This window comes from Muntiacus reevesi, chromosome 7 (genome assembly GCF_963930625.1).
Source record: "Muntiacus reevesi chromosome 7, mMunRee1.1, whole genome shotgun sequence".
Classification (NCBI taxonomy): domain Eukaryota; kingdom Metazoa; phylum Chordata; class Mammalia; order Artiodactyla; family Cervidae; genus Muntiacus; species Muntiacus reevesi.
The window spans coordinates 1,587,001-1,611,934 of record NC_089255.1 but is presented as its reverse complement, the minus strand read 5'-3'; the positions used below and the strand labels follow the sequence as shown (position 1 = coordinate 1,611,934).

The 24,934-nt window shown below is 39.6% G+C and overlaps 1 protein-coding gene across 1 annotated transcript in view; it reads left to right on the top strand.

Annotated features, from left to right (window-relative positions):
* DCP2 (decapping mRNA 2) overlaps positions 1 to 24,934 on the top strand; it is a 56,463-nt gene that overhangs the window by 5,977 nt on the left and 25,552 nt on the right. The window contains exons 2-4 of the mRNA XM_065940915.1: positions 7,982 to 8,133; positions 14,676 to 14,803; positions 15,216 to 15,314. Of these exons, the coding sequence (XP_065796987.1) occupies positions 7,982 to 8,133; positions 14,676 to 14,803; positions 15,216 to 15,314 (379 nt within the window). The remainder of the gene's footprint in view (positions 1 to 7,981; positions 8,134 to 14,675; positions 14,804 to 15,215; positions 15,315 to 24,934) is intronic.

The window sequence follows — 24,934 nt, the reverse complement described above, 5'->3', positions numbered from 1 at the left end:
TGTGAAAAGCATTTTACTTTAGCTTTTAAAATATACACATGTATATATTTACACACACTTTTAAATATATAAAACAGATCACAAACATTCACAGAATGAAAGCATTGAAGTTTAATTTTTCTGTGTAAAATTTTTTTTCTTAAAAGTTTCTAAAAAATTTGCCTTTAACTTTTAAAATGTACTCATCTGTAAGGTTTTTTTGTTTTTTTTTTAATCAGTGCAGATGAATTTGTGAAATGAAAAGCAACAATCTCTTTCCCTACCCCTTTCATCCTAGTTCTGCTCTGCAGACCTCACCTGTTTTGTGAAGTCTTCTAGTGGATATTTCAATATTTTAAAGTTTACTTGTACCAGTTTCTATCAACTTCAGATATTAGATTGAGGATTTAGTGTATCTTGGTAGATTATTAGGTGGGAGTTTAGTTTACACTTAATGTTGCCCTTGTCCTACTTCCAGTGCAGTTATATTACTACTTTAAATTGTTCCATTGGTTATCTTTGTGACTTTACTATGCTTAAAAGTTTTATTTCTGTTTTATGAACGTCAGTGTCCCTCGAGTCTGTATTTGGTAGGGTGAGGCAGTTAGTGCCCTATCATTTCTTCTATTTCTTTTCTTACCTACTCCCTCAGCTTCTATCCAGGTGACTTAAAAATTAAGATTGATAGTATTTATATTACATTTTGTAACATTATGATATCTTAAACTTTCTGCTACTGGTTGATTGCACGGGGTGAATAATAATAATGGCATTTGTTATACATCATGACTGAGTATTTTTCACAGTAGAGACAAGTCTGCACAGTAGAGGCAAGTCTACAAGATTCTGAACACAGTCAAGATCTTTTTTTTAAGAATCTTGAGAGAGAGTGTCCAAATACATTCTTCTTTCTTACATTCTACAAGTTGCTCTAAACGATACCTTTTAGTTTTTTCTTTTGGATAAAGAAGCATATGCTTTGTTCATTATCCCCTGATTCCTTCTAGCTATTCTTTAATATTTTTCCCCCCATTTGTTCTAACTTTTTTGCTTCATGTTTGGACTGTGATTCTCTTGTACGTTTACCCTTCTCCCCCAAACTGCCTGTAGTTTCTAGCTGCCTTCATCGTCACACCCTTGTCTGCTCCTTAGATATCCTTGGTCTTACTCTCAGTTATACTGTCTGCTCTTCTACTGAATCCTTTCTTCCTGGAGGATGCTGTCTTAGAGATCTTCACTGTCTAGTCCAGTCTGCACTGTACTAGAATTCCCTTTTCCCTGCTCTCCCAGGTTGTGTCTCTTTCTTGAGTGCTCTGTTTTATGCTTGCTTTATTTTCATTCTTGTTTTGCTGATGTTCATTCTAAAGTTGTCTCTTTGAGAGGATCATCAGGGAGCAAGCTTTCTGAGCCTGTGTGGGACTGAAGTGTCTGTTTCTCTTCTCACAGTCATGTTTCCAGGTGGCCCAGGGCCCACACTTGCAGCACCAAGGTTCCAGGAGATATCCTTGACAACGCTTTTCTTCAGAGCCAGTTTTTTAAATGAGTTTAATTTTTTCTTTGTCATGAATTAGGTTTTCCTTAAACGTTGGGTGACTTTTTGGTTGCTGTCCCATGTTTCTGTGGGGCTGTAGAGGGGCTTCTTGTGTGCTTGGCTGCTCTGTGAGAGCAGGTGGGCGCTGGCTCTTAAACGCTGGGGAGCCCTTGGATACCAGCGTGCAGGCGTTTTGTGTTGGTGTGCCAGCACTCACACCCATTTGCTGAAGTTAGAAGAGAGTCTTGGGTGTTGTTCCTCCCTCCCCTGCCTTTTGTAGGAGTAACTCCTGACTGTCAGAGGAGTGAAAGAAGTGTGGATATTCTTCTACTAATAGACTTTGCTGTTATGTTCGCCTTTTAAAAAGTTTTCTTATTCAGAACTTTTCTGGATTGGGATGGGAATAGGATTGAATTTCTCTGTCTTAGGTGTTTTTGTACCCCATTTTAGATTGTGGTTAGTATCTTCTAGAATTTGTTATATGAATTTCTAGTTAAAGATAGTGGATTGTGCACAAGCATCTACTCCACTAAAAGTTAAAAAATTTCAAATGTATAACCCCACAAGAAAGGGAGGAATGGATGAAGAGATGAGCCCCAAAATTTGGAAACTATACAGAAGTGAAAGTGGCATGTGGTTTAGCAGACCTGACAGACTTGTGAAAGAGTGAATATTGTAGTAGTCACTCTGCTTCAGAATTAGAGGATGTTGAAAAGTGACAGAGATGAGGTGGTGAGTACCGTGTACATGCTGAAAACCATCCCTCTTCCTGTGCTCAGTTCTCAGAAAGTGGAAGCCTGGCCTTTACCTCCTGATGGATTGGAAGGTTTTTGTCCAGGTGCTCTGACTAGCCCATGAGGAAATACCTGAAGATGCTGACATTGGAAGTTCCTTGATCGAATGGCTCAGCCTAATCCCCCTTAATGGTCCCTCATGTTTGACAAGCCTTCTAAAAAAGCTTTGTAGTCTTGAAAGTATGAATATCTGAAATAGGCCTCAACGCAGAATGTAGACCTTAAAACTAGCAATGACAATGAAAAATGACTGAAAAGAATCACACTATGCAGGTAGAAGAAGAAAAAAAACCCCAAAACTACTCCTTAGAGAGAGAGGTTTTTACAGTCTATGAAAGCATAATTTAAGCAATTAAAAATAGCCTTTGGAATTTTAAATATGAGAGTAGAAACAAAAAGCCCAGTAGGTGGCTTGTAAGAGACTGTTTCCCAGAAACTAAGAGTTTTAGAAGTTAGACGTAGGACATAACAGAGAAAACTGGAGAATCATAGGATCGTTCCATGAGGTCTTTCATTACTGAAGGAGGTGAGTTTCCAAGTGGATGAAGTCCATTGAACAAGTGATGCAGTGGATGGAAAAGAGATAGCTAGGGAATTTTAGAACATGAAGGACAGAAGGAAGAAGCTGGAAGCTTCCAGTGAGAAAAAAGGTTGGACGAAGGAATTGGGGTGGCTTCAGTCTACACATCAAAATTGTAGGCTGGCAGAAAGAGCACTGTCTTCAGGCTTCTGAAGGAAAATGATTTCCAACCTGTAATTCTTTACCTAGCCAAATTGTCAAGTGTGAGGATAAATATATTTTCAAATTTACTATGTCTTAATATTTATCTCTCCTGCATTCTTTCTCCAGAAGGCATGGAAGGTGGTACTAAGTGAAAATAAGGAAGTACATTAATCAGGAGGAAGACGGGATGTAAGAACATGAGGTCTAGTATAGCGTGGAAACGTGGGAACCATAGGATGCTAGTGAAAGGACAGCATAGGATGACAGATGTATATTATATGCAGTGGCAGTCACTCCAGATTGAAACAGATCAGAAGGCTCAGGGATAGTCTTCAAGGTGAAACTGGTGTGTCTGAATGAACACCTCGAGAAAAGAATTTAGAAAACTAGTGAAAGATTGAGTTAGTGACAGGTACAGAGAAAGTAGAGCGATGACAAGACATTTATTAATTAGTGGGAGAACTTTTGATTGTGCTTAAGATGGAAAACAAGGACTTCCTTGGTGGTCTAGCGGCTAAGACTCTGTGCTGCCAATGCAGGGGGCCCAGGTTCGGGCTCTGGTCAGGGAACTAGAATCCTGCATGCTGCAGCTGAGAGTTCGCATGCTACAGCTAAAAGATCCCATGTGCTGCAACTGAGACCCCGTGCAGCTAAATTAAGTATTTTTTAAATGGGAAAAAACCGTGGATTATATGGCTTAGCTGTGAGTTGTGTTTACAGAATCGTAGCGGGAGGACTTGAATGCTGATCTGACGCTGTGGTTATAGACTGGGACTGAGTTTTGCTCCTCTTGAGGGGCGTTTGGCAGTGACTGGAGACCTTTTTGGTTGTTGCAGCTTGCTGTAGAGTGCTGTTGGTATCTGATAAGCCAAGGCTATGGATGCCGCTGAACACCTAGAGCATACAGCACAGCTCCTCTCAACATAGAGTTATGTGCTCCAGATGTCAGTAGTGCTGAAGTTAAAAAAGTAAACTAAGATACCATTTGTTGGGATGATGGAGAGAGGACAAGGTTGTGCCGAATGAGAGGAGGAATAGAGTTAATTCTTGATCTTCTTCCATAATGGGATTCAGTAGAAAATATCCCAAACTGAGAACATTAAGAAATAATAGACAAGTGGTTTTTCTTTTCTTTCTTTCATTTTTTTTTCCCTGAGATTTGAAAGTGTTGGTCGCTTAGCTGCATCCAGCTCTTTGTGACCCCATGGATTGTAGCCTGCCAGGCTCCTCTTGTCCATGGGATTCTCCAGGCAAGAATACTGGAGTCGGTAGCCATTCCTTTCTCCAGGGAATCTTCCTGACTCGGGAATCAAACCTGGGTCTCCCGCATTGCAGGCAGATTAGTTTACCATCTGAGCCACAGAGAAGCCCCTTTTGAGACTTGGTGTAAGTTTATTAAAATCAGATAAAATGAGTCTAGTTTTTGTGTGCGTTCTGTGTTGGTGTATCGTGTACTAGCTAGTCTGAGGCTGGAGGAGTGGTCTCTCGTAGGTAGTTGAGTTGACTACGTCTGTGGTGTACTGCTGGTGGTCCAAGCCCTGGATCTTTGTTGCTGCGCACGGGCTCGCTCTGGCTGCGGCGTGCAGGCTGCTTCTGGACTCTCTTGTTCTGGAGCACATGCGATACAGCGCATGGGCTTCAATAGTTGTGGCGTGGGGGCTTAGTCTCCCTGCAGCATGGGGGATCCTAGTTCCAGGACAGGGATTGAACCTGTGTCTCCCTCATTGGAAGGCAGATTCTTAACCCCCAGACCACCAGGGAAGCCCCAGTCTGCCCATGTTTGTGCAACTTGGGGTTGAGCCCATAGATGATTCTGTGGGGCCTCAGCTCTCCTGTGCTGTCTCCCTGGTACTTCTTGGCTCCCCTTTTTGAAGAATTTGAATATTGAAAAATGGCGGAAACCGAAAGCCACTTTACCACGTGTTCGATGTGACTCTCCTCATGCCTGGGACCACATGGCTGGAGATGAGGATAAGCTATGGATGTTGGCCCTGCTCTGTTGGGACTGCACAGTTCTTGTGATCGGAGAGGAAGGTTCTTGTCTGACAAGGTTTTAACTTCTGTGGACCCTGTTACAGTCACTTGCTGCCAGCTCTAACCAGCATGGCATTGCTTGGTACTGTGGCATGAGAGAAGGGAGAAGAGAGGGGGAGACCCCCATTGTGGAGGGGTTCCTTTAGATTCCTGTCTTGATCCTTGAGGCAGCACTTGAGGGCTCCTGGCGCTCACTTCTAACCCCCAGTCCGCCTTAGGGATACTGGAGGGTGGAAAAATGGTAAATTCAGATATTTGTCCTCCTCCTCAATCTTCCTGCTGCTGTTTACTTTTCACCATCCTCAAAGAGCTGGTCTGTGTATTTCATTCAGGGTTTATAGCTGCATTTTGTGGGAGGGACAGAGTGGAGTGTGCTTACTCCATCTTATATTTCAAAGATAAATTGTAACTGCCAGTATGTGTCAGACAGTTTGCTAGACTATAGGAGTAAAAATATGCAAAGATCAGTTAGTTCAGTCGCTCAATTGTGTCCAACTCTGCAACTGCATGGACTGCAGCACGCCAGGCCTCCCTGTCCATCACCAACTCCCAGAGTTTACTCAAACTCATGTCTGTTGAGTTGGTGATGCCATCCAACCATCTCATCCTCTGTCGTTCCCTTCTCCTCCCTCCTTCAGTCTTTCCCGGCATCAGGGTCTTTTCTAGTGAGTCAGCTCTTCACATCAGATGGCCAAAGTATTGGAGTTTCAGCTTCAGCATCAGTCCTTCCAGTGAATATTCAGGACTGATTTCAGCACTTTATCTCAGTGAACTAACTTGGAATAGTTTATGGACAGTAATGGTGGTAAAGAATTGGCCTGCAGTGTAGGAGATGTGGGTTTGATCTCTGGGTCGGAAAGACCCCCTGGAGAAGGAAATGGCAAACCACTCTAGTATTCTTGCCTGAAAAATCCTACGGACAGAGGAACCCGGTGGACTACAGTCCATGAGGCGCAACGTCTTGGACATGACTTGGCGATTGAGCGTGCACCCAGTGGTAGAAATCAGATAATTGCTTTAATGGAGTAGGAGTTGAAAGAGTATATAAATCTGTTTAGAGGAGTCTGATATACCTACCACTGTAGGAGATGCAGTGTTTGTAAGTCATGAGGAATGACTTATAAGAAATGAATGAAGTAGGTAATTCATAAGTCGTTCCTCATGACCTATAAGTAAGTCATGAAGAATGAATTATAAGGAGAGGAGAGAGAGAGTATGTGGATGGCAATTTAGCACATTTCTAAGAATCAGGTGTCACTGGGTATAAAGAACTTTACAGAGTGATAGAGGCTGTGCAGGTGAGCAGGCACTGGATCTTAAATGCCATGTGGAAGAGATTTTTATGTCTTAGACAATGCTGTCAGGGTTGCATGTTACCTGTCTTGTTCTTAATACAGATTAATCTTAATACAGATTGTTTTTCTAGATTATTGTACATATATTTGTCTTAATTTCTACTTAGTCAGTTCCCTATTGGAATGATATATTTTTATAATTTTTACAGCATTGTTTTGAGATTTGATTTGAAACTTGAAAATAGCAAAGAACATTTATCACCACAACTAGTGGATAGTGTAAGTCAGAGGCCCCAAAGGCTGGGATCTATGCCTGGTGATCTGAGGTGGATCGGATGTCATAATAATGATAGAAATAAAGGGCACAGTAAATGTAACGTGCTTAAATCATCCCCAAACCATCCCCCTTGTCCCAGTCCATGGAAAAATTGTCTTCCATGAAACTGGTGCCAGAGAGGTTGGGGACTGCTCATGTAAGTGATCAAATTGGGTGATGCTATTTTTAATTTTAAAAAATGACTCTAGACACCAATGGATTTCTTTTATGTAATTTCATTCTGTCTCTAAAAGTCACTAGAAAAAGGTTACGGAAAATGCTAAGCATGGAAGAAGGTTAATGGTGGTTGCTTAATGTGTCCTGTAAATCACATAGATTTTGATTGGTTTGTTGCACAAAAAAGGGGTTCATTATCTTAATCATACATATACATTTGTATGTATAATATAGCGTACACTTATACTATGTATTAACTGTTTCTTCCTCTGAATGTACTTGGAAAAGACAATTTAGATTTCTTTTTTTTAAAGTGATTGTATTTAAAAGTTATTTTGAACTCAGGTTCTTCAGATGAGCTCTTTGGGAAGTCTGGTCTATTAATGATTTCTTTTGCATTTCTTTGTAATACTTTAAATATAAAGATTAAACAGCTAACATCTTTTCTGTTTGAGTGTATGAATTTATTTGCATATATTCTTTGAAAATGTTACCAGACTTGGGAGGGAATCCTAGTGATTTTTTTTTTTCTTTCTTTTTTTTTTTGTCCACACCACATGGCTTGCGGGATGTGCTCACATCCCCTACCAGGCATGAAATCTGTGCCTGCTTCAGTGGAAGCATGGAGTCTTAACCACTGGACCTCAGGGAAGTCCCACAAGTTTGTTTTCTTACTCACCATTAATTTATTGTTAGTGAGCTCTTAATTTCTGTACTTGTGAACAGAGGATAGATGGCCTCTTAAAAAAATTGTGTCATGAATGAAATTCATTCATAACTCATCTTCCCTGGGTTCCCTGATGGCTCCGATGGTAAAGAATCTGTCTGCAGTGCAGGAACCTGGGTTTGATCCCTGGGTTGGGAAGATCCTCTGGAGAAAGGAATGGCAACCCACTCCAGTATTCTTGCCTGGAGAATTCCATGGACAGAGGCTACAGCCCATGGGGTCGCAAAGAGTTGGACAGACTGAGCGGCTAACATTTTCACTTTCCGGCCAATTTTGCTTCCTTGATCAGTACTGCTTTTGATCTATTTTCGTGTTGGTGGGTCAGGAATGAAGCAATTAAAAAGGTTAAAATAAATTGTTATGGTTTGTAAATGTAATTTTTGTATGTTTTTTGTTTTTGACAGCCGATTTATTTTGCATATTCCCAGCGAGGAAAGAGACAATGCTATCCGAGTGTGTTTTCAGATTGAACTTGCCCATTGGTTTTACTTGGATTTCTACATGCAGAACACACCAGGATTACCTCAGTGTGGGATAAGAGACTTTGCTAAAGCTGATATCCTTTTTATTACTATAATGACTGTCTTTCATTCTTGTTAATTAGATGTTTTAGCACAAATTTTCTTTTGCTTGTCTTTGAGATTTATAATCTTTTAAATAAAACATAATGATTTCTAAAATTTGTCAAATACATAAAGCATATACATATGGTTTGTGCCTGATGGTGGTAGGCACAGTTTGACAGTAGGGTTGCACCTTGGTATTCATGGGGCTGGTTCCAGGACCACTCCCCTTCCCTCAGGATACCAGAATTCATAGATGTTCCTTGTTTAGTCACTAAGTCATGTCCAATGTTCTGTGACCCCATGGACCATATAGCCCATCAGCCTCCTTTGCCATTGAATTTCCCCTGTGAGAATATTGGAGTGGGTTGCCATTTCCTTCTCCAGGAGATTTACCCGACCCAGGGGTCAAACCCTCGTCTCCCGCATTGGCAGGAGGGTTCTTTACCACTAAGCCACCAAGGAAGCCAGCTCAAGTTTCTTTGATGGTGTCAAAAGGCATGGTAGACTCGGCCGCTATCTGTGGGTCACACATTGTTGCAGGGAGAAGTCAATTCCGACCCCATATTCAAATTGTTTCCTTAACTTGCTTTCCGTTGCTTTTGTTATTATAATCATACATAATGGCCTGCTTCAGAGAAGCCTGACTGTTTTTTAAAGTTTCTTTGTTTAGACCCCCCCACCCCCCACCTGTAGTTGGCAGGAAGGAAAAAATGAACACACGCCCCTGCCTGAGGCTGGCCATTCTAGGAGATAACTTGCAAGGTTAATAGTCTTTTTACTTTGTTTCTTCACCTCCCCCCATATCTGTCTATAAAAGAACCTGGCATCCAGACCCTGGTAAAATGATTATTTTGAGACGTTAGTTGGCCATCTTGGTTAGTTGGCCCTCTGAATAAAATCATATTCTTTGCCTCAACTTTGTGTCTCGGATTCATTGGTCTGTCATGTAGTGAGCAGAGTGAGGTTGGTCTTGGTAACACCTGTGGATACTGGAGGGACAACTGTATTCTTATTTATGTTGCAGACCCCCTAAAATGTGCAGTTATAATTAGAAATAAATTTGATTTTCTTTTCTTTCAGATATAGCTAGCCTGTTTTTAGAACTGATCTGGTTTTTTTTTTTTTTTTTACATTCCTCTTGCTGTACCACTTAACTCAATGATCTTTATTGAGATTATTACCTTTCTGGGATAAATATTCTTAAGTAATTATTGAATACTTCCTCAGTTCAAAACAGTTTTTGGTTTTATGACAGATTCCTTGCCTTCTGAGAAGCTTTTGTTCCTCCCTATTTACAAATAAGATAGAAACTTGTCATAATTAGATTCACACGAATATTTAAGATTATAAAAGGAAGCTATGTCACAGGGCCAAAAACCTGGTAAATTGCTAATGCTCTTGATACTGTTTTTAGAATTTGGCAGAAGGTGGAAAGTTTTACGCAAGTTTAAGCAAGGGTATGTTTTAAAGGGAATGTAGAATTTTCATTCTATACATTTCCTGTAAGCAGGCTGGAGTGGGAAATACATGGCAGATAAAGAAAAGGGATGGAGCAAAATTGGGGAGTTGGAAATGATAAGCAATACTTTGGAAAGTAAATTTTTACTAAGATTCTTACAGGGATCCAAGAGGAGATAGGGATGGAAGTTATGTAGGGGAATTTGTGAGTTTTTAAATCTTGAGCCAAATTGCTTTGATTTTTATTCTCTTGGTCATTGTTTTTAAACCATATGTTGACATGGATCTGTTCCCATAAGTTCACTACACTACACTAGAGGGAGTAGAAATAGGTGACTTGAGCCTCATGCTCAGCTCCCCGTGCTTTTTCTTAAGCTGCATGAAATAAGGAACCCCTTAGGGTTCTGCAGAAAATGAATGAAACTGTCTATAGCTATATAAACTATTAATCTATATAGCTGTTAACCTTTGAAAGTTTTTCAGCAACAATGGAGAAGTAAATGAAAAAAGGAGGAATAGAAGTACTGTGGAGCACTATCTTTGTTAGAGTCTTGGTAGCAGATTTTATGAGGAAATCATAGAACACTTTGTTTTTAAGGAGCTGTAATCTAACTGGAGAAACATGAATAAAATAAGAAAGAAAGCTGTCTTCTTTGGTTTTGGTCTGTTTTGCATAGATTTGGGGTCTTATAAGAGCAACTGTACATATTTTGGGGTTCTGGATAAGATTTTGTGCTTATGAGGTAGTTTACTCACTAAGTTATGTCCGACTCTTCTGACCCTGTGGACTGTGGCCCGCCAGGCTCCTCTGTGCATGGGATTCTCCAGGCAAGAGTACTGGAGTGGGTTGGTGTTTCCTTCTCCAGGGGATCTTCCTAACCCAGGGTCTCCTGAATTGCAGTTTTTCCTGAAACACAATTGCAATTGTGTTTATATATATGAATTTTTAAAACTTTTCTTATTCTTTAAAAAAAGTGCCCCTGTTTTAGTTAAGTTTCTTCTTCTAATTCACTTATGTGGAAGAAAAAGCTTCCTCTAACGTGGTTCAGTTCAGTTCAGTCGCTCAGTTGTGCCCGACTCTTTGCGACTGTATGAACTGCAGCACACCAGGCCTCCCTGTCCATCACCAACTCCTGGAGTCTACCCAAACCCATGCCCATCGAGTTGGTGATGCCATCCAGCCATCTCATCCTCTGTCGTCCCCTTCTCCTGCCCCCAGACTCAATTAAATAACTGAGTGCTTCGTCTGTGCCAGGCGATCTGTAGTGAATAGGGTGTATTTGGCCACTGTCTTTAGGATGACCAGCAGGAAAGGACATGATTGCACTGAAGTCTGATAGGTTCTGATAAGGTAGCCTAGTGTTCATTAGAAATAGTGATGCGAGTAATCCCACTCAAATTTGAAATTAGATAAAAATCTTTGGAGGCAGAATCTGCTGGGCTGTATTTGTCTGGACTTTACCCATAAGGGTAATAAAAGAATGTAGGAGATTAAAAAAAGACTTCCAGGAAAAAAGTTTAACTTACAGAGAAGTAGAAAGAATATTAAAATCAAGTGCCATCATACCTTCTCTATGTATTTACCCATTGTTAACGTTTTGCCACATTTGCTTTATTTCTCTCTAGGGATGTTTTGAAAAACATTCCTGAAATAGTGCAGGCAGTGAATTGGAGGAACGTCAGATTGGAAACCTAATTAAGATGCTGTTTCATTAATTTATGAGAGAGAAATGGAAACTTCTGATAGAAGTGAATAGAAGATATTAAATTTCAGTGATATTTAGGAGGTAGACTTTGTCTTAACCTGAATGTCTGAGGAGAGGTAGAGGAAGGAGTCAAGGATGGTATCCAGGTTTCTGATTTGAGTGATTGAGTGGATGGGTGTGCCATTCCATTTGTAGAGAAATAAAGGCGAAATTTTGTGGGGGCATGACGGACACTGATTTGTGGTACCTGTGAGACTGTAGAGTAAAAGTTAATAGTATGAGTTCTGGAGCCACATTCCTTGCGTTACCATCCCATCTTTGCCATTTACCAGTCGTGCAACCTTGGACAAATAGTAGGGCTTCTCTGTGACTCTGTTTTTTCTTTTGTTAGCTGTGCGCAATCCTGTGACTTCTTTAGGACTCCTCAGGTATAGCACTTAGCTGAGTATGTGCCAGTGGTACTTGCCTGAGTGTATACTACATACCCCAGTATGTCCTATAGATTGACTGTCCTGGACTTGCTTCTGGGTTGAGGTTTTGCTGGGGAGCTATATTCATAACTGTGGCAAAAGAATTTTGAATATTGCTAAGACATTGATTAAAGTGATGGACTGTATTGTGGAGAGAAGAAAATAAAAGCCAGAGGGTGCTAATATGGAGACTGGAGAACAGTCAAAAATAGATGTAGAATAACCATATATTGTGACTACTTAGAAGACTGCTGTAGAAAATTGTGGCCAAGATGTTTTATTCTAGTCAAAGTACTGTAATGGTTCTGTCGTTGGCAAGGTGCAGACTCTTGCTGCAGGAGTTGGTCCCAGAAGTGGGCGTGGATGTGAGGACGAGGAATACAGGGAACTGAGGCCAGAGCTTGACCCGAGAGGAAATTGATGTCATCTCTGGTAACGGAAGGATTTTGGATGGCAGTTACAGTGAAATGATTGTCTACAGTTAGAGTGTATTTTTCATGTTTTTGCAGAAATGTTAAAAAGAGTCTACTAAAGAGTCACTGAATTGTTACGAAATGGGACATGTGTAATACAAGTAGACGTATGTGCTTAAAGCTTCTTCCATTCTTTATGTAATCAGTGTGATCTTCTGTCTTTCTCTTAGAACTGTCGGTAAGACCCAGTAAGCCAAGATTCAAGATGCAAAATAATTTGATTTGATGGTTAAGAAAATAAGACAGTAGTCAAATAATAATTTTAGTAAAAATTAGAAAATAATTATCATTGCTCAGCATATCATAAGGTTTTTTGAGTTAAGTACATTGTCTCACTAAATAAAAGTGGTATTTAAAAACTCTCCACTCCAAAAAAAAAACAACAACAACTTTCCACTCCATTGTTGGAATGAATTACTATATGTACTATTGAATATGGAGGAGGATTGAAGAGTCGTCTTCAGTGAGAAAATTGATGTCATTTTGGATTGGGTTCTGTTATTTGCTAATTGTGTGGACTTGAGAAAGTACTTTTCATCATTAATTCCAAATATATCTTGGTCTGCAGTTGATTGGTTCATCAGCTCACTCTTTTTATGGTGATTTTGGGGTAGGAAAAAAAATGGGTAAATGAAGAGTATAGATAATTTTCAAGATGATGTCCATTGATTTTAATTTCTTTTGCTAATGTTTGTTATTTTTGAAGAAGTTGTTTAATGGGTAGAAAGATGAGATAAAACTTCGTTATAGATACACTAATGCACTGTGAAATTATTAGGAACGTTGTAGGGAGAAGGAAGAGAAAGGGAAAAAAACGAGGTAAGTGTCTTCCTCTTTGACACTTCCTCTTTAACACTATTGGAAGTTACTTCTATTCCTGGGTTATTTTCATATTTTTTCCCCTGTGGTTAAATTTTTAATGGAAAAAAATCTATTTATTTAAAATATATAGTTAGATTAAAAAAAAATCTGTGGTGACTCTAAAACACATAAGGAATTTTTACTAAATATCTCAGGCCAGACTTTTAATGGGAAATAGCTTTCAGAATTATAGGAAGCTGGAATCTTCCAAAATCCTTCCATAGAGCTTTACGGAATAGTTAATATTATATCCACATGATTCCCCCACTCCCTAAATCAAAGCAAAAAATATTTTTAACCTAGTGCTTGCCTATTTAATACAGTGTTGTTATAGATGGTTGCCTTTTTTGAGCTCTTTGAGAACCTTATTTCTTACTGCAGCTATAAAACCATATTTTTAAACAGAAAAATGTACAGCTCATAAAACTAGTTTTCATAAAATGAATTTAATGTGATGTTTTTGTTTAACTCAGTAGTTAATGTGAATACAATGCTGACTTCTTTGAGGATGTTGACATGTGTGTACTACAAGTTTTCCTTGCACCTTTCTTTGCCTTATCTGTTACAAACCTTCCTTTCTTACATTAACATAAAAATGAAAAGACAGAATATGTAAGTTTTCACAGAGGACCTGAAAACCTTTGAGAGGGTCCTCTGTTTGAGAAACACTGTCATAAATTATAATTTGCCCTATAGTTTTCATAATTAGCAGTGTTGTAATGAGGCATTTGGTAGCATATGAGTATTGGAAGCCTGAGCATATACTTCACAGGTTTGTTTTATTTACTTTAGAAAAAGTTATTTTACCCTGCCCAAATTTGGAGAGGCATACCCAGTTTCTTCTGAAACAGGCCATACTTTCCTTAATACTCATGTTTACATTTCTCTATAATCCTTAATTAATCTTCATCTTTAGAATGTTTTAAATTATAAAAGCGATACATACGCATGGTAAAGAAAAATATTCAGCTCTGTAGCGTGGCATGCTTCATTCATCTCTAGTTCTGCTTCCCAGAGTTAGGGTAGCTACCCCTGCTGCTTTCTGGGGCGAGGGTGACGGGGCGGCTGAGAGGCTTGTGGGGTCTCAGTTCCTCAGCCGGGGATTGAGTCTGTACCCCCTGCCGTGGAAGCCAGTCCTAACCACTGTACTGCCAGGGGCTTCCGCTTCTGGCTACTCTGACGGCTCCTGCCTCTTACTGTGTGTGCTGTGCTTGTCTTTCTTGCTGTCCGTTTCACTGTCTGTCGACTCTTCATGTGATAAATTCGTCACACTTAGTGATTGGAAGTGCTCACGTGGCCCTGGGTTTTTTGGTGTTAACTTAGGGTGCCGGAGTGTGTATTCAAAGTTACTTGATTTGTGCCTGGGCTAAATGCAAGAAGTTAGAAATGTTTTGTTCAGGCGAAAACAAATGGGAAAAGACAAGAAAGATACACTTAAGTGAGGTGAAGATGTGAGTAATTTTGTATAAAATACAGAATTCATTTAAAAAGATGTCTTTCTGTGTATATGTGCTTAAACTGTATTAAGGGAGAAAGTAAGTGGCTTCCTTAACACATGGTATACTCTTCAATCATTGTCCATTTTTGCTGCCTCAAGGTGAAGATGTGGAAAAAATTTTGGATGAATGGAAGGAATATAAAATGGGAGTGCCAACATATGGTGCAATTATTCTTGATGAGACACTTGAAAATGTGAGTGAGAGTAATACAAAATTTTTAAGTGAAATGGTAATCAGCTGTTTTCATCCTAATATTTTATCTATAATGTTCTGCACTGAGGTTTTAAAAGTATACTTAGATTTTTAGTGCTACAAGACCAAAATTTGCATATTTTGTCTGCATTCTGGGTCTTAATAATTTATACCTGTTGCAGTATGGCCTATTGTAAAGGAACTTGATTGCTGAAGAAATACTTTAAAATTGGCAGAATGCCTTTCTTCATAGGAAAAGTAATAGTATATCTGGCTTCCTGGAAGATACTTAACCAAGTAAAATTGTTGGTGATTAACAGTTAACTGAAGTAAGGAGAAAAGTACTTCTGGCTTTAGAAAGGAATATGGGAACGGAGAGCAAGTTTTATTTTTACCTCTTGATTGTTTTGCAGGTACTACTGGTTCAGGGGTACCTAGCAAAATCAGGCTGGGGATTTCCAAAAGGAAAAGTAAATAAAGAAGAAGCTCCTCATGATTGTGCTGCTAGAGAGGTGAGTTATTGCAGTTTGGAACAGTAACGTTTGGTGGTTGTGCTTTGAGTGTTGTTTTAGCTTTGGAGACTGGACTTGTTTGGATCATTTAAATCCTCTTTCCAGAACTTGACAGCTTGCATGAAGTAATATCTTTTCTTATGTAGCTGTTAATTTGTTTGTCCACCTCTATCATTTATTATTCTCTCATTTGTTTCATTTTCTTTCATTGTACATTTTTTATTCTATTATTTAACTTTTTTTTTGTAATATCTTTTCCACTTTTCCTTTTATAATTGGATTAAATGTTTAATTGGATTGAATAAATAGAGTGGTTAAATATTTTGGCTCTTAGAACCTTTGTTTTATGTATATAGTCTGGGCTTTCAGACAAACGCACAATTTCTGAGACATTTACATTTATTGGTAAAAACCCACTCTAGCTTCCCTCTGCCTGTAGGATGAAGTTTAATTCTTTAAGAGTTGAAACTCCCTCTCCTACCCCAAACACAAAACTTAGCCATTCCTAAATTTGTCTTTCTTTATTCTTAGTCAAAAGAATTTATTCTTTGTCCTCTGAATTTGATTGATTTGTTTCATCCACTAAGCTTTTGCTTATGTGATTTTCCTACCTGGAAAGGCCTCTCTTCTGCCCATTCAAATCTTAACTGGGTTTCTTTCTAGATGGAGATCACTTTTTCCCCAAAAGACTGCCACAGACTAGCTGTCTGTACTGGGCCATAGTTTCTTATTTGTAAAAGGAGGATGTTCACTATTATTTAAATTGTTTATTTTTAAATGTAACCACTTGGCTGTAGCCCACAGTGTAATACATTGTGATACATTGTATACGGTATTCTTATTTATCAGTTTACAAAAGTATACCTTGTCCTTGACATTTGAGAAGTTGAGCTATGAGGAAATAATGATAAAATAGAAAGAGAACTGGACTAGGAGTTGAAAGGTTTTTGTTCCAGTATAGTTTTAGTATATGTTGCTCAATAGCCTAGAGACTGGACAAATCTCTGTAAAATATAAAATTATTAGGAGTCAACTCAAGGACTCCCATTTCTAGAAGCAAGGTATTTATAACTAGAAGTGATATCTTTATAGAGTCTAAGCTGGTGGTGATTGAATTTTGAGATTTTTTTAGAGATGACAGTATGGATTTTGTAGCATATTTTATTTGAATCTCTCTTTTTTCTTTTTTTTGCTCAATGTTTTTCTGGAGCAGTCTTCACTGCCTGGTTCGAGTGTATTTATTAGTGAGGGATAATAGTTAAAATTCTTAAAAACCACTAGTGGTTATTTACTGTAGAAAAAATATCAATGCTTATTTACTTTGGAGTGAGATTTTAAAAATGACTGAAAATGCTGGATTTTAAATTGAGTATGGAACAGCTTATCTGAGCAAATATTTTGCAGCAGCTTATAGCAAAGAAGTTTTACACCCACCCTTTAAAATTGAAAACTATTTAGGGGACAGGTGAGAAAATGCCACATCCTCTAAGAGCTTTTTCTTTCTTTTCTGTAGATGGCAGGAGATGAAATGGAGTACTTAAAAAGGCTTCCCTTTTATGTCTTCAGTTTTTGTAGTCGTCTTGCTTATAATGAAGGACAAAATGGGAGCCATACTGTCCTACTTAGTGGAGTTAATCAGTACGTCTTATACATGGAGTAGACTTGTCCTACAGTAGTGAGATAGTTGCCCAGGTCCAGAAGGAAATATTAACTGCAATAACAGAAATTTAGGCTAAATTGGGTGGTATGGGCTATCTTTTTAATTGGATCTTTTTCGAGGAATCAAATACCAAATCTTGGAAAACTGAAGAAGGACCCTAGACCCAAGGGGTGTGCCTGCATCTACTGCTGGAATGCTCCATCTCATGAGTTTTATACATGATATTATAAAGAGTAGGGGTGATGCAGAAATCGTGTGTTTGGGATAAAAAGAGAAAGTTAACCTGTGAACCAGGGCAGTTTTCACCTTGGTTTTTCTTCTTTGATCTCTGTTCTGGGATGCTGAGATAAAAAGTCCTGTCTGTGTGGTGCTGATTCCAGTGGATCACCATAATTTGTAAGAAAGTAAATAAAATTTATTCTTGGGGCTGTGGGAGTGGGAGAATGGAGAATCCTGTAGGGGAAGATGCAGCCTTTATGGGAAGTTCTCTCTCTTTTTACAGGTGAGTAACTGAAACAGAGCCACTTAGTAAGCACAAACCAGAGAGAGACAGAAACCCTGATATTTGGGGTCTGGAGTTCATGTTCTTGGCTGCTGTCTAACATACAGGCAGTCAGGAGTGTTTGTAAATTGGTGAGAATTTCTAAACACATACACGACGTCAACAGAAGAAATTTGATTTTAAGTACATATATCTATTTCCTGATAACACTTAAGTTAACCTCTCTTATTTGGACCAATATGAATCTCCCCCTGCCTCCCCTGTTTTAAAGATTTTATCTTGCTCTGAGAAAGGCACAGGTGTACTTAGGAACCACAGTTGATTAATTTCGGGGAAAAAATGTTCCCTTTGATAATAAGAATTAATCCTAACTTCTAACTTTTCTGATCTAAATAATAGCTTCTTTTAGCTGATAAAGGAACTTTTTAGAAAAGACTTTATTTAGTTTCTGTCATTTTAAGGGCTGGAATTTTTAAAGGCAGATCTTTTGACTTTTGTTCCTTTTAAGTGAATGCTTTTGTCGTGAAGAACAGAGTTTGGAATTAAGGTGTAGCATTGCTGTATTAATCCACTCAGGCTGCCATAACAAAGTCCTGCGGACTGGGCGGCGTGAGCAGCGGACGCTAATTTCCTCCTCTCTAGAGGCTGGGCAGTAAGAGCGAGAGCCTGCTGATGGGCTTCTGCTGCAGGCTCTCACTCGGCCTGCGGTCGGCGGCCTTTCCTCTGTGCTGACGCGGCCTCCCTGGGTGACTGCGTGCCCAGGGCGCTCGTGTGCTCCCCCCCTGCTTAGAGGGCACTAGTCCTGTTGGGCTAGAGACCTACCCGCATGACCGCCTGTAGCCTGCACCACCTCCTCACAGGTCCTAGCTCCAAATACAGCCGTATTGGGAGTTAGGCCTTCCTAAGAATTTTGGAAGGTTCAGTCCTTAGTAGTTGCTATTTTTGAGTGTTGAAAGTATTCGGCCAGCAGTCCTAGGGTTGCAGTGTATCCTTCTGCCGCTTGGTGGTACTGCAGCATAATAGAAGCAACATCGAGGAGGGGGGAGAAGCGTCAGTGTCTTAGTTGAAAACCATATTGTTATTCCATTTATAGGAGTTTATGTTAATATTACACTTTTCATTTTCACTTGTCTTAATATATATGGAGAAGTTTTGTCTTAATTTTTAGCTATTATTAGGCTTAGGCTGGTGTGTTAAGCACTTTTTCTCTCGTTTTTACCGTGTTTTTTTCCCCTCTGGTTTCTACCATGGGTTTTATTTTACGTTGCTTAATAACTTCTAATTTCGTTTATTGTAATTAATGTTATTTCATCGTGTATGAGTGTGTAGAAGTGTTTATTTTGCTGCAGCAGTATCTGACACCTCCTGTAAGGGCTGTGTTTGTGGACTGGGCTGAAGAAGCAGTGGCAAGCAGGCCGCTCAGGGAGAAGCTATGAATAATCGTCAGTAGAAAGCTAGTGGCCATCCTGATTAGCAGTTTCCAATCTTCTCTTTGATCACTTGGTTCACCTTTGTTAATTGGGTTATTTCTGAACACTTATTCAATAGTGAAGTAGATGTAGGATAGAGATGTGAAAAATGTTCTCGAGGTTTTATTGAAAAGCTGTATTAAGATAATCTTAGTATGTTTTTGTTATCAATTGTGGTGAAACACCACCTGTTTCTGGGAACGTGGAACACTTGGCAGCTCACATGTGGTTTCATTTCATGCTGCTGCTTGTTATTTGGCAGAGCGGCGTTGTGTTACAGTGACACTTACTGTGATGTGCCCTTATGTGATTTAATCTTGATAGAGTTTGTACGGAAGAGTTACTGGCTTATTCTACCACTTGCAGGCTTGTAAGACATAGATTTTAGGCAGCGGGTTTCATTGTCTATGCTGGTGTTCTTTGGGTAGTACATTTTTTTTACTCTTAGGTAGAAACTTTTATCTGCTGTCATTTGAGACATTAATCCTGTTCCATGTGCCAGGAATGTTAACTCTGAATTACCATACTGGAATGGACTTGATTCACAGAAGGTTTGGTATTAAAAATTGGTTTTAAGTTTTATTTTTTTTAATTGGTGGAAAACTGCATTACAATTTTGAATTGGTTTCTGCTGTATAGTAATGCAAATCAGTTATGTGTGTGTGTATTTGTGTATGTGTGTACACACATACACACACACACACACACACTCCTCCTGAGCCTCCCCACCCAGCTCCACTCATGAGATGACCCCTCCAGGTCATCACAGAGCCCTAAGTGGGGCTTCCTGTGTTATTTAGCAACCTCCCACTACCTGTTGTATGTGTGATATTGTGTGTATAGGATTTCCCTGGTGTCTCAGACAGTAAAAAGCTGCCTGCAGTGCAGGAGGCCCAGGTTTGATGCTTGCCTGAGTCAGAAAGATCCCCTGGAGAAGGAAATGGCAACCCACTCCAGTGTTCTCGCCTGGAGAATCCCATGGACAGAGGAGCCTGGCGGACTGCAGTCCATAGGGTGGCAAAGAGTCAGACATGACTGAGCGACTGCTGCTGCTAAGTCGCTTCAGTCATGTCGAACTTGATGTGACCCCATAGACAACAGCCCACAGGCTCCCCCGTCCTTCTCCAATGCATGAAAGTGAAAAGTGACAGTGAAGTCGCTCAGTCGTGTCCGACTCTTCGCAACCCCATGGACTGTAGCCTTCCAGGCTCCTCCGTCCATGGGATTTTCCAGGCAAGAGTACTGGAGTGGGGTGCCATTGCCTTCTCCGGACTGAGCGACTAACACTACACCATTTGTATATAATTTGTCCCACCCTCACCTTCCCCCACTGTGTCCACAGTCCCTTCTTTCCTAATGTTTGTTAGTACCATTTTTCTAGATTCCATATATATGCGTTGACGTACGATACTTGTTTTTCTCTTTCTGACCTACTTGACTCTCTAACAGGGTCTAGGTTCATCCACCTCACTGCAGTGGACTCAAGTTCATCCCTTTATGGTTGAGCAGTGCTCAGTTGAGGACGTGTACCGCGGCTTCTTCATCCATTCATGTGTTGGTAGGCATCTAGGTTGCCTCCGTGTCCTGGCTGTTGTCAGGAGTGCGTGTGTATTCCAGCACTGTGGTCTTCTCAGGGCGGGAGTGGTGGCCCGGTAGTGGGGTTGCTGGGTCATGTGGTGATTTTATTCCTAGTGTTTTAAGCGATCTCCATACTGTTTTCCACAGTGACTGTATCAGTTTACATTCCCACCAGTGCAGGAGGGTTCCCTTTTCTCCACACCTTCTCCAACATTTACTGTTGGTAGATTTTTTTGATGATGGGCTTTCTGACTGGTGTGAGGTGGTAATCCCATAGTTTTGATATGCATTTCTCTAATAATGTGCAGTATTGAGCCTCTCTTCATGTGTTTACTGGCCATCTGTCTTTGGAGAAATGTCTGTCTGGGTTCTGCCCATTTTTTGACTGTTCTTTTTTTTGTTTGTTTGTTTGATATTGAACTGTATGAGCTGTTTATATATTTTGAATATTAACCCTTTGTCAGTTTTACTTTTGTTATCTGTACATATAAGTGAGCTATTAAAATTTTTTCCTGGTAAATGCTTGTTGAGAATGAGTACCTAATTTTAGAGGTGAACCAATGTTTATTACTTTCAGAATTAAGAAGTCTTGCATTGTATTATGTTTATTCTAAGTATGGTTGTACAGGGGTTCAAAGCTGCCTTTGTTAAATTACACTAATGTCCTCATGTTGTACCATTTCTTCTCATTATAATTCTTCAGCTCTAGCCATTCTCAGCTATCTGGAGTATCTTTTTCTTCTTGTTGGTCTTATAAATTTCTACTCATCTTTTAAGTCCTAGCCCAGATGTATCCACAGGATAGGACCCTGCCTATGACACCCTTCCAGGGGATCACCCCAGCTCACACCTCACACCTCACCTGTGCCCAGGGCTGAGTTGTTGTTTAGTCGCTCACTCATGTCCCAGCTTTTTGTGGCCCCGTGGACTGAAGCCCACTCGGCTCCTATGTCCTTAGGATTTTTCCAGGGAAGAGTACTGGAGTGGGTTGCCATTTCCTTCTGCAGGGAATCTTCCTGGACTGGGGATCAAACTGGCGTCTCCTGCATGGGCAGTTGGGACGCCCCTCAGGGCTGAGGTAGGCATCGTGATTCTGTACTCCTATGGCACCCACCTACTTTCCGGCATGTATATCGTACTGCAGTTATCATTTCAAGATGGAGCTCTTGAAAGAGCAGTACTTGCTTTATTCATTTCTGAAATCAGTGCCTAGGATAGGATAGTACCTGTCACTTACTAAGCACACAGGATATATTTGAATGAATACACTAAAAACCTTACCATTAATTATATGTTACTCTTTAAAATTGTGTTAATGTTATAGTAAGAATAATATAAAGAATAGATTCACCTGTTAATATTTTGCCATGTTTGCTTTATTACTTTTGATACATATAGGTGTATTGCCGGGGTCCAGCCTCGGCAGGATCCAGGGGTACCCTCATGATGAACGGCGTCGGCGAGACAGAGAGAGAGAGAGAGAGAGAGAGAGAGACACCAGACTGGGGGTGTGCAGCAGAGTCTGGCAAATCTTTATTTCTTTTTACCGTAGCTTTTATATTCTAAGTTAGTACATTTTTAAGGGGAAGATAGTTTAATATTACATCGGCTTATCCTTCACGAAACCAGGGTGTTTTCTGCATACTTCTTTGGGAGAGTCTTGTACTTTATCTTCTGGCCATGGGGCCTATTGACATTTTTTGACCTACGTGAATGCAAAGCTGTTTTCTGTAATCTATTCTTTAATGAACACAAAGGTCAGTCCTTTTGCAGAAGTTATCAGTTAAATTTATCTAAAAGGTCTACCACACAAAGACTCTGCAGCTCCGGTGAGGCAGCCCCTGTTTAGCATTCCTGGTTAAAATTAACAATTCTAAACTCTTATTTTTCTAAATCTTTAACTATAACCACTTTTAGAATAATATTTTTGTGTTCTCTAATAGGACTTCCTCACCCCCCGAAGGGCTCTGTGCCTATTAGGGCCTTTTGTGTGATCAGGTTCTTTATGCTGTTTATGATTAAGGTGTTGTGAGCGGTCATGTGCATTAGTACACATTTGGCAAGCAGGCTAGAATGCCAGCAGAGGGATCTAAATTGAAACACTCCTTTCATCCTGGATAATCTTATAGGATACCGCCGTCCCGGGGACATGTTGATTAAAGTTCTAGGTTGATTCTGTTTGGAGAGATATCGGGGAAGGCCTTCTGCCTGTGTCACAGAAATTAGGGAGTAGTCTAATATATCAAGCATCAGAAAGACAGAAATCATCTTTAAGGTGAGCGCCGGGGTAGCTTTTCGAAATCCCTGAAGTCCTGATCTGCCTTGCTTGTCAGGTCTTCTCCTCATGACCTTGTCTCATGTGCTGGCTCCTTGTCAGGTCTTCTCCTCATGACCTTGTCTCATGTGCTGGCTCCCGGCAGTGTATGGTTTTTATTGTTATTGCTAAATAATTTAGGAGTAAATTGCAGACATAATGCCCCTTAACCACTGTTACTGCATGTATCAATAAGTTTAAAGAACTAGAAAGTTTTCTTATATAATCACAGTGTAATTATCAAATTCAGGAATGGGTTTGATAGGTTCTTTTATCTAACGGATAATTCAGTATTCACATTTACTAGTTAATCCATTATGGTCCTTTTCTGCAGTTTCCACCCCTTCTTCCATACAGGATCCTTTCCAGGCTCATGCACTGTGTTTGCATTTAATTGTTGTTTTTCAGTCTTTAATCTGAAACAGGCTCTTAGTCCTTCAGTGTTTTTTTGTTAAGCATGTATTCAGTTAGATTCTGTTTGTAACAAATAGGGTCCGCTTAGAAAGAACTTAGATTATAAAACTTCCTTTTAGCATAGCTTTTAATTATTATGCAGATTGGTAGATATTCTAATTTCTGATTATAAGATATTCAAAGAAGAGAGTTAAGGAGAATAACTATAAAAATAGAATTAAGAACCATGTAAAAATTATTTTTTAAGCTTTTTTTGTTGGCGGATAAGAGCATAAAATAAACTTAGCAGGTCATTCATTTTTACGTATGTACATGCCTGTGAAACCACCATCCAGGTCAAAGAATATTCTCAGCACCTCAGAAGATCCTTTGCTGCCCCTTCATCTGTGTTATTGTGTATATTAGCAGCTGGTTCTTTTTAATTGCTCTTTGTAATATTGCAGTGTACAAATACACCACAGTTGTTTATCCATTCTCTTATGTATTGGATTATATCCGGCTTTTGGCTATTAAGGATAAAACTGGTATAAATATGCTGGTACGTGTCCTTTGAGGAAAGTAAGCCTTCATTTCTCTAGGAATGGAATTACTGAGTCGTAGGGAAGTTACCAGTGGTTTTCCAGGTGGTTGAACCCATTTGCATTCCTACCACCTGCATATGAGAGTTCTTGTTGTCCTTGCCTGCATGTAGAATTACCGACTTTAAAATCTTTATCCCATGTTCATGGATTATGAGAATTAATATTGTTAAAATGTCATTACTGCCAAAAACCATCTCTAGATTAAGTGTGATCCCCATCAAGATTTCAGTGGCCTTATTTTTACAGAAGTAGAAAAAAAAAAAAAAAATCTAAACTGTATATAGAACCACACAAGACTCTGAGTAACCAAAGCAATCCTGAGAAAGAACAAAGTGAAAGGTGTCACACTTCCTGCTTTCATGTTGCACTATAAAGCTGTAGTCATTAAATGGTATGTCAGTGATCCCAGAAACAAACCCACACGTATATGGTCAACTAATATTTGAAGAGGGAGCCAAGAAAACTCAGTGGTTAAAAGAGAGGCTCTTCAGTTAATGGTGCTGAGGAAATTGAATATTCCCATGTAAAAGAATGAAACTAGACCCCTATCTTACACCACTCACAGAAGTTAGCTTGAAGTGGGTACATGACTTTAATGTAAGACTTGAAACCATGAAACTTCTAGAAGAAAACAGTATAAAAACTCCTTAATGTGGCCCTTGGCAATGATTTTTTGAATATGACACCAAAAGCACAAGCACCAAAATAAGCGAGACCACGTTGATCCAAAAACAAGAAAAAGAATCAATAAGGTAGAAAGCCTGTAGAAGGCGAGAAAGTACTCGCAGACCATATAGTTGTAAGGAGTTAATGTCTAAACATGTGTAATAAGAGCTTATACAACTCAGTAGCAAATAATTCAATTAAAAAATGGGCAAAAGACCTGAATATACATTTTTCCGAAGAAGATAGAGAAATGGCTAATAAGTATGTGAAAAGATGCTCCACATCACTAGATTATTAGGCAAATACAAATGAAAACCGTAGTGAGATATCTCTCATGCCTGTTAGAATAGCTGCCTTCAAAAAGACAGATGAATGTGGAGAAAAGGGGTCCCTTGTTCACTGTTGGTAGGATTGTAAACTGATAGAGCCACTATGG